Source organism: Tursiops truncatus, chromosome 13, assembly GCF_011762595.2.
Source record: "Tursiops truncatus isolate mTurTru1 chromosome 13, mTurTru1.mat.Y, whole genome shotgun sequence".
In the NCBI taxonomy this organism is placed as follows: domain Eukaryota; kingdom Metazoa; phylum Chordata; class Mammalia; order Artiodactyla; family Delphinidae; genus Tursiops; species Tursiops truncatus.
This window is the reverse complement of record NC_047046.1, coordinates 26,544,009-26,556,304: the sequence shown is the minus strand read 5'-3', so window position 1 is coordinate 26,556,304 and position 12,296 is coordinate 26,544,009. Positions and strand designations below refer to the sequence as shown.

Here is a 12,296-nt window from a genome sequence, read left to right as displayed (position 1 = left end):
CCAGTTTCTCCCAGGGGTGACGTTTTGCAAAGCTGCAGTCTGATGTCACAATGATGTTGACAGACCCCACCTGCCTCACTCAGAGCCCACTCTTACTTGTAGCGTTCATCTGTGTGGGGTGGCTGCTGAGTCCCACACAGCTTTGCACCTGTGAGGGTTCATGTATCCACAGCAGTCAAGACCAAATGGTTCGAACACCTTTACAACCATACCCACCTCCCTCCCACGCCCCTCCAGCTTGTATACATATTTATGTGGTTTGCTTTGGTTTTGGTTAGCATTTTTTTAAGTTGTGACAAAGTAAACCATAACATAAAATTTACCATCTTAACCATCTTTTAAGTGTACAATTCAGTAGTGTTCTGTATGTTCACATTGTTGTGCAGCCAATCTCCACACCTGTTCATCATGCAAAACTGAAACTCTGTCCCCATTAAGCAGTAACTCCCCAGTTCCCCCTCCCCCAGCCCCTGGCACCACCATCTACTTCCTGTCTCTGAATTTGACTCCTCTAGGGACTTCATATAAGTGGAATCATACAGTATTTGTGCTTCTGTGACTGGCTTATGCAAATTAACATAATGTCTTCACGGTTCATCCATGTTGTAGCTTGTGTCAGAATTTTTCCTTTTTATTGCTGAATAATATTCCATTGTGTGGACGTACCACATTTTATTTATCCATCATCCATCGATGGACATGAGGTTACTTCCACCTCTTAGCTGTTGTGAATAAAGCTGCTATGAATGTGGGTGTACAAATATCTCTTCAAGACCCTGCTTTCAATTCCTTTGGGTGTAAACCCAGAAGTGGAATTGCTGGATCACAGGTAATTCTATTTTTAATTTTTTGAGGAACTGCCATACTGGTTTCCACAGCAGCTGCACCATTTTTCATTCCCACCAGCAGAGTACAGAGTTCCAATTTCTCCACATCCCCACCAGCACTTGTTATTTTTACTTTACTTTTCTTTTTTTGTTTTTTTTGTATTGAGTTTTAGGAGTTCTTTATATATTCTGGACAGTAATTCCTTATCTGATATGTAATTTGCCAGTATTTTCTGTGGGTTGCCTTTTTATCCTGTTGATAGTATCCTTTGATGGGCAAAAGTTTTCAAGAAATCCAGTTTGTCTATTTTTTCTCTTAATGCCTGTGCCTTTGCTATCATATCTAAAAAAATCATTGCCAAATCCAATGTTATGAAGCTTTTTCCCTGTTTTGTTCTAAGAATTTTTATAGTGTTAGGTTCAACCTTTGGGTCTTTGATCCATTTTGAGTTAATTTTTGTAGATGGTGTTAGGTAAGGGTCCAGGCTCATTCTTCTGCATGTGGATATTCAGTTTTCCTTGAACCACTTGTTGAAGAGACTGTCCTTTGCTGTATTGAATGGCCTTGGCAGCCTTTTTGAAAATCTGTATTCTATTTCATTGGTCTGTGTGTCTTCATGCCAGTAACACACTCTTTTGATTACTATAACTTCGTAGTAAATTTTTTTTTTTTTTTTTTTGCGGTACACAGGCCTCTCACTGTTGTGGCCTCTCCCGTTGGCGGAGCACAGGCTCCGGACGCGCAGGCTCAGCGGCCATGGCTCACGGGCCCAGCCGCTCCGCAGCATGTGGGATCTTCCTGGACCCGGGCACGAACCCGTGTCCCCTGCATCGGCAGGCGGACGCTCAACCACTGCACCATCAGGGAAGCCCCGTAGTAAATTTTGAAATCAGCCAAGTGTAAGACCTCCCACTTTGTTCTTTTTCAGAATTTGTTTGGCTATTTGGAGTCCCTTGAGATTCTATATGAATTTTAGGATGGGTTTTTCTGTTTTTGCCCCCCCCCCAAAAAAAAGTCATTGCAGTTCTGACAGGGATTGCATTAAATCCGTACAGCTTTGGATGTTACTGACATCTTAACAATATTAAGTCTTCGATTCATGAAGATGGGCTGTTTTTCCATTTATTTGTGTTTCTGTTGGTTGTCTCGGCACTGTTTTCTAGTTTTCACGTACAAGTCTTTGACCTTTGTTAAGTTTACTTCTAAGTATTTTTTTCTTTTCGATTCTATTTTAAATAGAATTGTTTTGTTTCTTTTGGATTTTCACTGTTAATGTGTAGAAATGCAGCTGATGTTTGTTGATTTTGTATCCTTCAGCTCTACTAAATTTGTTTATTTTGTGGAATCTTTAGGGTTTTTTACACATAAGATCATGTCTTTTGCACCCACCTTATATTTTAATATTGTTTTGTAACTTCTTTTTCACTTAATAAATGTTTCAAACATTTTCCCATGTTTCACGTCTAATTACAAATTTACCAAAATTTGTTAGAACCAAGTATTATTGGGCCATATGGGCACAGCACACAGTGAATGGAGGCCTCGCCCTCCCCAAACTCCTCGCGAGCACGATGCACTAAGGGACTTCCAGTCAGTTCTGCCCCGTGAGCCGTCAGAGTGTAAAGGCCAGAGGCCCTCTGGCTGCATAGCAGGCAGCTGGCCTGTCTGCCCTCCGTGCTTCCTCCCACTTCTCCCCGCCAGCACTCCGCTCCTCTGGGAAGCTCCCTGAAGCCAGGAAGGAGGATTCTATCTGAGCGCTCTGGCTAAAACCCAGCTTCTGTAACTCACTCTTTTCTGCCCGATGACGAGCATCTGTACTGCAGTCCTCAGATCAGCACACACAGACAGGAGAGTGTGGAAGCAGGGTGCTCTGTGTGCGCTGAGGAGGGGTCCCCAAAGGTGTCAAGGAGGGGCGACCTGGAAGCAGAGCTGAGGAGAATGGGTTGGTGGGTGTCGGGGGAGAGAGTGCTGGGTGCTGACAGCTCTAAGGGTCCAGGGAGTGTGTTAATTTAACTTTTGTCTCTGTCTCTGTACAAAGAGGAGCTGAACACTGGAGGGGGTTGGGAGCTCATCTTTGTCCTTGTGCTGGGCCACATGGAAAGTTCTCGAACTAGTCCAGCCACAGCATCCCTTCCCTCAGCTCCACCGCCAAGAGCCCTTTAGAAAAAGGAGGACATGTGAGCCACTGCTCTCCTTGGGGCTGGAAGGTCCACTGCCTTAGCGGGTGGACAGCCAGCACCATGCCAGTGGCCTCCTCTAGGTCCACTTTTGTGTGTCCCCGGGGCGCATCACTGCAAGAGGAGACAGTTATGCCAGCCACGCCCCTCACTGGGGTGCACCCTGATCTCAGAAACAGACGTGAGACTTAGGCCTCAGAAGCATGTGACTCGGCATCTTAATCCGTCTTGCAAGGTGCCGGTCAGGGTGACTGTGGCCTCCCCATTTTGTAGATTAGGAAACTGCAGAGGAAGATTAAGTAACTTACTCGAGGCTGTGGAGCTGGTGAGCAGCAGGACTGAGGATCCAACCCATGGGCGCTTACTGCCCAAGCCCAGGCCTGTTCCCAACCCCCATTTCTGGCATCCCACTGCCCTCCAGCTTAGCGATTCCCTCTCCGTCTGAACAGCTAATGCCCTTGCCCCAGAGTGGCAGTTGGGAAGGTCTGCACTCCTTGGTGGCACCCTGCCTGTCTGTCTGGCTCCCTCCCCACTCTGCCCATGCTGCACTGCACAGTGGCAGGTCGGACCCATTCTTGATTCCATGCCACATCCCCTCGTCTTGGGGGTCCCCTCACCCATTCTTTCACTGACTTCTCAACCTTGGGGACTTGGGGCAGTTGTGATTTCTGCAGGAAGACCCCAGGATGAGTTAGGTGGCTCCCCACCCGTGCAGACCTCTGTCACTGGACTTAGCTGTGAGGTTCATGTTGTCTACGTTTTGGCACTCCCTGGGCAGGGCCAGGCTTCTGTATCTTTACTTTCTGTCTGCTTAGCCCAGTGTCAGCTCCTAGGATGGGCTGTGATTGGTACCTGTGCAGTGGAGCCCTTGGGCTCTGTATGTTCTTGGGGGGTCAGGCTGGCCCGTGACTTGTAGGCAAGTGACTTTGATGCGCTCCAGGAGGGAATACAGACTTCAGGAGCTAACCAGCACCCCGGGGGCTGGTAGATGCTCCTCACTGGTGGCCACTTAAGACTGATGCTGGCTGAGCTGGAACTTTCTTGGTTAAGATGATAAATGGTCAGCTTGGGTTGGCTTAAGCAGAACAGTGAATGAACTGGCATCTTGGGTTATCTCGTGTATAACAAACCACCCCCAAACTTGCTGGCTTAAAACAACGGCTTTATTATCGTTTGTGATGCTGCTCTTGGCAGGGCTCGGTGGGGCCAGCTCATCCCAGCTCCTCACGGGCTCTACTGGGGCAGCTTGAGCAGCCCGGGGCTGGAACAGCTCACCAGGGGCCCCGGGGCCTGGCCTTGAGGCCCACTTCTCACTCCGTGTGGCCAGCTGGGGCCTCGTCTCAGCAGGATGGTCTCAACGGAGTTGGACTTCTTACATGGCAGCAGGCTCTCTCCAGAGGGCAGATGTTGAATGAAGCTTCCTTGCAAGCCCGCCACACATTCTGTTAGTTAAAGGCGTCCAGGGCCAGCCCAAATTCAGGGGGCGGGGTGCACACAGGCTCAAAGAGCCGAGGAGTCCAGGGCGATGCTCGGAGCAGCAGGCCCGGTCCTGCACGCTCACGCTTACACTCTCGCCCGCCTTCCCTCTGGCTCACTAGCCCTCATTTCTCCCCTCTGGGCTTTGCGGGGATGGGTGTCCCCCAGGCAGGTAGTTTACTCCTTGGGCTTTGGGGCCAGATACCTGGCCTCTACCAGGCAGCTGTGTGGCCTTGGGCAACTTTCCAGACCTCTCTGCATGCCTCCGTTTCCCCCTTGTGGTGAAATGAGTGAGGGAAGGCCCCGGGCCATGCTGCCTGCTGGTTTGAGAAAAGCCCGGGAGCAGTGGGGGGCCGGGGAGCAGTGGGGCTGGCCCTGGAAAGGCAGCGCCCCTCAGACGGACCCCCGCGTGGCCCTGGCCCTGGAGGAAGGCACGGCCGGGTCGCAGCCCCTGCCCCTGGAGACACCTGCTCTTCTGAGTTTCACGAGGCCTTAGCGGTGCCAGCTGCTCCCTGTCCCCTGGCGTCCAGCAGGGCCCCACCAGGTCTCGGCGCTGGGTGGCTGGGCCCATGGCCCCACTCGTCCTTTCTCTTTCTCACAGCGCAGGTGGCAGGAAACCACCTTCACAACGGCTTCCCTCCAGCCACTCAGCCTGTGGGGAAAGGGTGGCACGTTCCCAGCAGCGCATGTGGGACTCTGGTGTCATTGGTGGCAGCCACTTGGCCTAGGAGGGCGCAGGTGTCCCCGCCTGCCTGAGTGTGCGCCCTTCAGGTCCTCTCCGCCGTGCTCTCTGCACCTGCCTTCCTGGGCCCCCCAGGGGATGGTTTCTGGGCTCTTTTCTTGAAGGTTAAGGGGGAACTGTTAGGGTCTGGCCTGCAGAGGAAGAGCTCTGGCGGGTCGGCTGCTCTGCGCTGGAGAGAGTGCGGCTGTGTCGGGGCTCATCCCAAGTACCCCGGGAACAAGTGCTCACAGTGGCCTGGGACTGAGTTTCCTGTGTGCGGGGGATGGCTTTGAACACACTGCGTGTGCTCAAGACTGGTCGGCAGCTGCTGGGCTGAACTTGACCTGTCACTGTAGAGCTCTGGCTCAGGGACCGGGGCCTGTTGTAGAGGCTTTGCTGTTGAAGTGACTGCCCTGCTACTGGAGAGCAGTAGGGCGTTTGCATTTCGCGCCTCTGCTTGCTGATAGCCCTGCACCGCTGCTTCCCCCAGGACCGCATAATGACCAATAGAGGGAGGAGGCACTTCCCTGGTCTTGTGGAAGCTCACTCTCAGCTTGACAGTGGGGGTGGGCCCTCCAGAAGAAGGTGGGGTGAGCGGGGTGCCGCCTGGGGCCACGCTGGCCTTTTGGTGCCAGCACTTGATCTTCCGTGCTCTCATGGGAGCCCTGGCAGGACTTTCAGCTCTCAAGCAGCCACCACTGGCCCTGCCCAACCCGCATTTGCTGCCACGTGATTCCAGAGCTCGTGACCCTCATGCTAGTGTCCATGCCACCACCTCTTGGGTGACAGAGGAAGCATCCTCAACTAAGAGACCCCTTGGCAACAGCCCTTTGTATCAACGACCACTGATGTCCAGTTCGTTGTCAAGTGTCTCATTTGTCCCTGAGCAAATATTTCTGAGCCACCTTCCCAAGGCCCAGGCCAGAAGCTGAAGGAGGCCAGGGAGCTGGACAAACACCCACTGGGCACAGGCATAGTCTGCTGTGGCGCCTTTGCCAGCCAGGTCTGCCCAGCTGGCTATCCAGCTTCATGGGCCCCTGGTGGGGGACTGGGCCCGTGTTGTACCACAGTCCTTCCCCCGCAGGGACTGACTGTCTGATTGACCACACCATGGGGCCATCCCTGGAGGCTCAGCTGGAGGAGACATTGAGAAGGCGACTCTCCATGGACGTCAATGCAGCAAGAACACACGGGGTGGGGGGGCTTTTGGGAGCAGGGTCACGACAAGGGAGGCGGTGCCTATGCATTGCAGCCACTGGTCCTGCGCAGCTGTCAGATGGCCAGGCAGAAGAGCCAGGCTACCTGTGTCCCAGCTGCAGCCAAGTACAAATCCCTGGGTGGGGAGATGGCTGAGGTGCAGCCCCTGTGACTCAGGGCTCTTGTCCCCAGTAGCTCGTGGTCTTTCCAAACATGCACACCTGGCAGGTGGTGGGCTTTCGTCCGGTGGACCTCAGTGTAAGTGCCGGGGTCTGCGGGCTCAGTCCCGCAGTGACAGGATGCTTTGTCCCACTTTCAGACTTTAAGCTATTCGATGTCCCTTGGAAAGTCTTTTAACTCACAGGTGATTTATTGGTAGCCTGTTTTTTCCCCTAGGAGCAGTGATTAGGGGCGTTACATGAATAACCAATATTTTAAATGTTTGAGCTTGCTGCTATTTTCCAATGAATAAAAGCCAAGAGAGATGTTGTGTGTTTTTTTTCTTTGTTTCCAGGCAAGCCAATTTTTTCAGTTGATATTCACCCTGACGGGACCAAGTTCGCAACTGGAGGACAAGGTATGTTCACAGGTAGTGGAGGGAGCGCTCACAGCCCTGCGCCTCACCCCATGTCTCCTGATGCCCAGGAGCTGGGAGGAGGGAGAGGGCCTGCTGCTCATCAGCATGGATGTGCTAGGTCACATCTAAGCCCTTTGTGGCTCTGGCATACTCTCTGTAACTACTTTGGCAGCAGATTCCTGCTGACTAGGTTCATATTACAATCAGTCTGCATCCCCACCTTACTGAGCATGGGGAGTGGCCGGTGGTCCTGTGGACAAAGCCCCAGCCCCAGAGGCAAGGTCTCTGGTAGCATTTGCTCACCTTGAAAAAGGGAGGAGGTGGCTAAATTATGAAGTTAGTCATGTAGTCATGAAGCTTATTTTTCTGGGCTCAAAAGAATTCAACTGTGTCACTCAGGAGCTCTGGACTTAGCTGGGGGGCCGGAGTTTTGTCCTTGTCCACGAGAGGGGGCGCACCTTCCCGCCCGACTTGGCACAGTGAGGTCTTGGGAGCTGTTGAGGAAATATTTTTACCTACTGGCCAAGAGGCCATTTCAAGTGTGCTTTATGGTAATTCTGACATGTCCATTTCTAGGCACTTACTAGTTTTTGCCTTCTGTAACAGAAAGTTAGTGAGAGGTTGCCCTTTTTTAGTTATCAGTAATGGAAAACATTACTAAAATGCATAGATGTATATTTTTAGCAGAGTACTACTTCTGCTTATGACCACAGGAAACTCAAATGCCCTCTTTTAGTTGACCTCCCATCTGTAGGTGATGGCAAAGGGCAGGTAAGGTGGTAACGATCCTTTCCCTGTGTTGAGGGCACATTTCAGGCTTGGTTCTCAAAAGTGTCCAGTCAGCTGTGGGAACAGCAGTGGACCCCAAGCAGCACCTAGAGGGGAGGGGAGGTTGCAGGGGTGCCTGTGCACAGCTTCTTTGGGTTCCATATGAGGGGTCTGGGTTCTGGGTGGGCATGAGGACCTCCTAGGGGCCCCTGGTGGACCTGTGTTAGAGACCAGGCCAGAGTCCAGTGCAGACCCAGGCTGGCCTCAGCCTCCTACTGAGCCCACTGCCTCCAGTCCCCAGCGGCACTTGTTTTTGTTCACCTTCCCTGTGACACATAATAGTAACTCAGATCCTGCTGATCTATCAGCCCTGACTTCTGACAGCTAGGTGAGGGCGGGTCACAGGCTCCTATTGCCACTCCTGACACATTGAGTTGTTTCTGCTCCTTCGTTCCAGGACAGGATTCTGGGAAGGTTGTAATCTGGAATATGTCTCCAGTCCTCCAGGAGGATGACGAGAAGGATGAAAATGTCCCCAAGATGCTTTGCCAGATGGACAATCACTTAGGTATTACAGGGTGGCCCTTTGCAGGCTTTGCGTGTTGGCACAGTGCCCAAGGTTAGCACGTGTGTTTGTAATTAGAGAGATAAGGCCCGTGCGGCGGTAGCTCCCCTCGGCCTGCTGTCTGAAGGCACAGATGTTGGCTGCACACCTGGGTGAGTTATTCAGCAGAAGACTCGGCCTGCCCACAGAACCATCTTTGGACAGTCTGCAGGTACCTCTGGTGATTTCCTGCTCATGAGTCGTTACTGCCTGATTCCATGGGGCTTTGGGGCCAGCGACCTGGAAGCAGTAGGGTTCCGGGGAAGGGTGCACAAAAGACAGCTCACCAAATGTCTCAGATGGCCGCCGTGTCACTTGGGGCCCTTTGCCAGGCCCTTGTGGCCACTGGACAGTGTTGTAGTTTCCTTTCCTGCTGTAGTGCCTTAGTTTCCTGCCCTTGAGCATCAGGCTCTGGTTTCCAACCTAGCTGCCCACTGAGATGCTCCACTATCAGTTATGCCCCCTCCCTGCGTGCTATGTGTTCCTGCTCTCCCGACACACCCCTTGGCGTCCTCCACCCCAGAACACAAGGTGCCCGCAGGCCACGTGTGGACCACATCTTGGATAATGTCCCTTCTGCTGTGGGGCTCCAGAGGCTCTTGACCCATCAGGGCCAACAGGGATTTCTCCTGGCCTTAGTTTATAAGTGCAGGACCAGTCTACCTGCAGTGTTGACAAGTTTGGAAAAAGAGCTGGTAGGTGGCTTGAAGTCAAAGTTTTATGCTCTACCAAGCTGCTCCCCTGAAAGTTCTGGGAAAGGCATCTTGGCCTTTTTAGTACATGCCCTCATTTTGAGAATTATCCCTACTCAGAAATACATCTCATCATTCGACAGCCCTGAGATTTAGTTACTTACCAGTTTTCATGGAAAGAAGCCTTCTCCTATTGACTGTTTGATTAAGCACTAATGCTTCTCAGATGACGTAGCGTTTCCCCTCCAGACTTTGCTCTGGTATTTGTTCTTACAGCACAAGTAGGTTGGTGCGTGAACTGAATTTTTCTTCTGGGGCTCTCACACAGTAGGTACCTTGAGTAGATCAGATAGATTAGATTTTGTAAACCCTCTGCATCTTGCCAAACTGCACAAAGCAAATGAGCGTGGCGACTGGATTTTCATCACCCTATTTTTTTTTCTTCCCAGCATGTGTGAACTGTGTGCGGTGGTCAAACAGTGGGATGTATTTAGCTTCTGGGGGAGATGACAAACTGATTATGGTGTGGAAGCGGGCTACGTAAGCATCATTTTCTTTACTTCACATTTTATTTTTAGAAGCTTCTTTGCTGGTCTTTATCACAGTCACTTTCCCCACCCTGGCCCTGAGGTCTCCAGAGCTCTGACTCGATGAGTACCAGGAAGCACATGTAGGCGGGGGCAGCCGGGGCCTGACCAGGGCGGTGGGTGGCCACCTACCTGCCTGTGGACCTGCTCAGCACTCCTCACAGGGCTGCAGGGTTTCACCTGAAAAAGAAGGGCTCGTCCCTTCGAGGGCTGACATTGATGGCTTCATTTGTTTTGTCCTTCAAGTGAAATTTCCTAACACACAAGGTGCTCTGATGGGATCTGGGGTGGGGGATCTAGAGCGTGCCCTCTTGCCATTCACCTCGTTCTCTGTCAGCTTTACCTGGGGCTCCCAGGAGCCCCACCTTCCCCGAAAGCCCCTGCTCTGCACCCACAATGAACTGACCATCTCCTGGAGTCTCCTAGGGTGGGTCCTGGGCCTTTGGGGCCAGCCAGGCTGGGGACCAGACCCCACCCTCCTGCTCAGCCAGAGTGTCCCCAAGGCTGTGGCTTGGCGAGCAGAGGCGCACTGTCTCCTTCAGCCCAGCCAGCTGCCTCCGCGAGCCCTTCCTGTAGGTTTGAAAGAATTCTACAGGAGCTAAGGGTGTTAACAGAGCCTCTGGGGGTCCGAGGTGTTGGTGCCATGTCTGCAGGGCTCCATGACTGCTCAAGGCCCAGGAGCGAGCACCCCAGTTCCAGTGCTTTCCCTGCCCCAGTATTCAGGCAGAGGCGTTCAAGTCCTTACAGGAGGGCTTGAAAAATAGTGTTGCTTCTGCTGCTTTAGCCAACATAAATAACGTATTTAGTATACAGTTTGGAAAATTGAAGAGAAAAAAATCATAATCCCACCATCTAAAGGAAGCCACAGTTAATATTTTTGTATTTTTCACGTGTGTCTTTCTGGTCCATTTTCCAGCATAGGTGATGTATGGTATCGTGTTGTATATGACATTCTGGGACCTGTTGCCTTCACTTAATTCTATCCCATGGACGTTTTCCCAAGATTGGTGTAGGCCGTGTAGCGTTCCATCCAGTGAACAGATCATAATTTGCCCAGTCAGCCCCCATTGTTCACCCGTTTGGCACTCGCCAGCCGCTGTCTGTCTGCTTTGTCTCTGCGTTGCCCGGAAGTCCCCGGGTGCCCTTCTGACTCCTCTCTCACACAGGTACATCGGCCCCAGCACCGTGTTCGGCTCCAGTGGCAAGCTTGCCAACGTGGAGCAGTGGCGATGTGTCTCCATCCTGCGGAGTCACTCAGGCGGTGAGTGGGCTGCCCATGGGGTGGGCGCCCCGGCGGTGGCCGAGAGCAGCAGCGGCACCTCCACGGCCCCTGTGGACTGTGGGTCCTTAGAGCAGCCCTGTGTCTGGGCCACCCCTCCCCTCCCCGCTGCCTGCCTCCAGCTGCGTCAGTGTCCCCACTCCTGCCCTCATGGGCTGTATGTTTATATCTTTAATGTAGAACTCCCCACGTTCCGCTGTTTATCCTGGGAACTGAGTCACTACCTCCATCAGTGGATCGCTAAGTCCGTAAGCGCACTTTCTTTATTCCACAGAAACCCGCACACGGGGGCCCACTGGAAAGCTTTTTACTTGACTTTGAGAGTGTTTGCAAAGTGTTTTAAATAGGCTTGGTATGGAAAGAAACTCATTTTTCAGACTTGGACTGAAGTTGACAGCACTTGGTCAGATGCCAGGGATACCAGAGTCAGTGCAATTCAGTCTTCCTCAGAGAACCTGCGGTCTAGCCGGGAATAGCTGGGAGGGTGTGCCAGGCAGGGGCCAGCAGAAGCCAGAAAGGCTTGGTGCCAGTGGTGAGCTGGCAGCATGTAACCCCGCTGGACGTGTACTGCACGGCAGCAAGCGGCGCGGGGTGGGGCTGGCTAAGTGTGTGAGGGCAGGTCATGGAAGGCTTGTGCTCCTGCTAATGAGGGTGCCCTTTGTCGTGGAGGCCTGAGAGGGGGATCATCTGACAGCCCTACGGAAAACAAGGCAGTTTCAGGGGTTCAGATGAAAACTGCAAGGGCCCAAACTAAGCCTGTGATCATTGAGAGAGAGGAAGAGATTGACCTGGGGACTTTGAAGGGCTGAGCAAAGGGAGGCATGAGGGAGACCCCTAGCTGGGTGCCTGGGGAGCCAGCGGTATCCTCTGCTGAGACCATACGACCATGGGTTTATGGGGCTGGATGCCAGTTCAGTGCAGGATGTGCTGGGTTTGGGGGGTGTCCCGAGCTGGTTGGAATTGAGCCTGCCACTCGGGGGCTGGGGGGGCGGAGATGGGGCAGGAGAGAATCAGCTATGGTCCAGTCTGTGCTCAACACCCACTCTGCAGATGACACTTTAAAGGTGAACAGACCCACCTCTTAGAGACCACAAATTGAGTCCACATCTTTGAAAGCTGATAGTGTAACATTGTGTTATCTTTGATAACAGTAAAAATTTGTAACTTACCCTAACTTGCTGGCAGGTGCTCACAGTGGAGTCTAGTTGGGCTTCTCTGGAACTTGGACAAGGTATCCATGAGGTTATCCAAGTGGGGTGGGGCCTGAGTGACGACTTTCATGGGGCCCCTAACCTGAGACTTGGACTGAGCCATAACCTCGCCCTCCCTCCTGGCCCACCACCCCAGGGCTCTCCTCGACCAGGCAGGTAGGGATGCCCACCTTCAGTGG

General features: G+C 52.6%; 1 protein-coding gene across 7 annotated transcripts in view; it reads left to right on the top strand.

Annotated features, from left to right (window-relative positions):
* The window catches only part of HIRA (histone cell cycle regulator), a 74,786-nt gene that overhangs the window by 10,103 nt on the left and 52,387 nt on the right, over positions 1-12,296 (top strand). For 4 of the 7 annotated variants that reach the window (XM_073790424.1, XM_073790423.1, XM_033837448.2 and 1 more), the window contains exons 2-5: positions 6,914-6,976; positions 8,202-8,312; positions 9,490-9,580; positions 10,794-10,888. In XM_073790424.1, coding sequence (XP_073646525.1) covers positions 6,914-6,976; positions 8,202-8,312; positions 9,490-9,580; positions 10,794-10,888 — 360 coding nt within the window. Of the gene's footprint in view, positions 1-6,913; positions 6,977-8,201; positions 8,313-8,387; positions 8,521-9,489; positions 9,581-10,793; positions 10,889-11,086; positions 11,155-12,296 lie in introns of those variants that run through there. The other 3 variants (XM_073790426.1, XM_073790425.1, XM_073790427.1) reach the window with 3 other exon arrangements.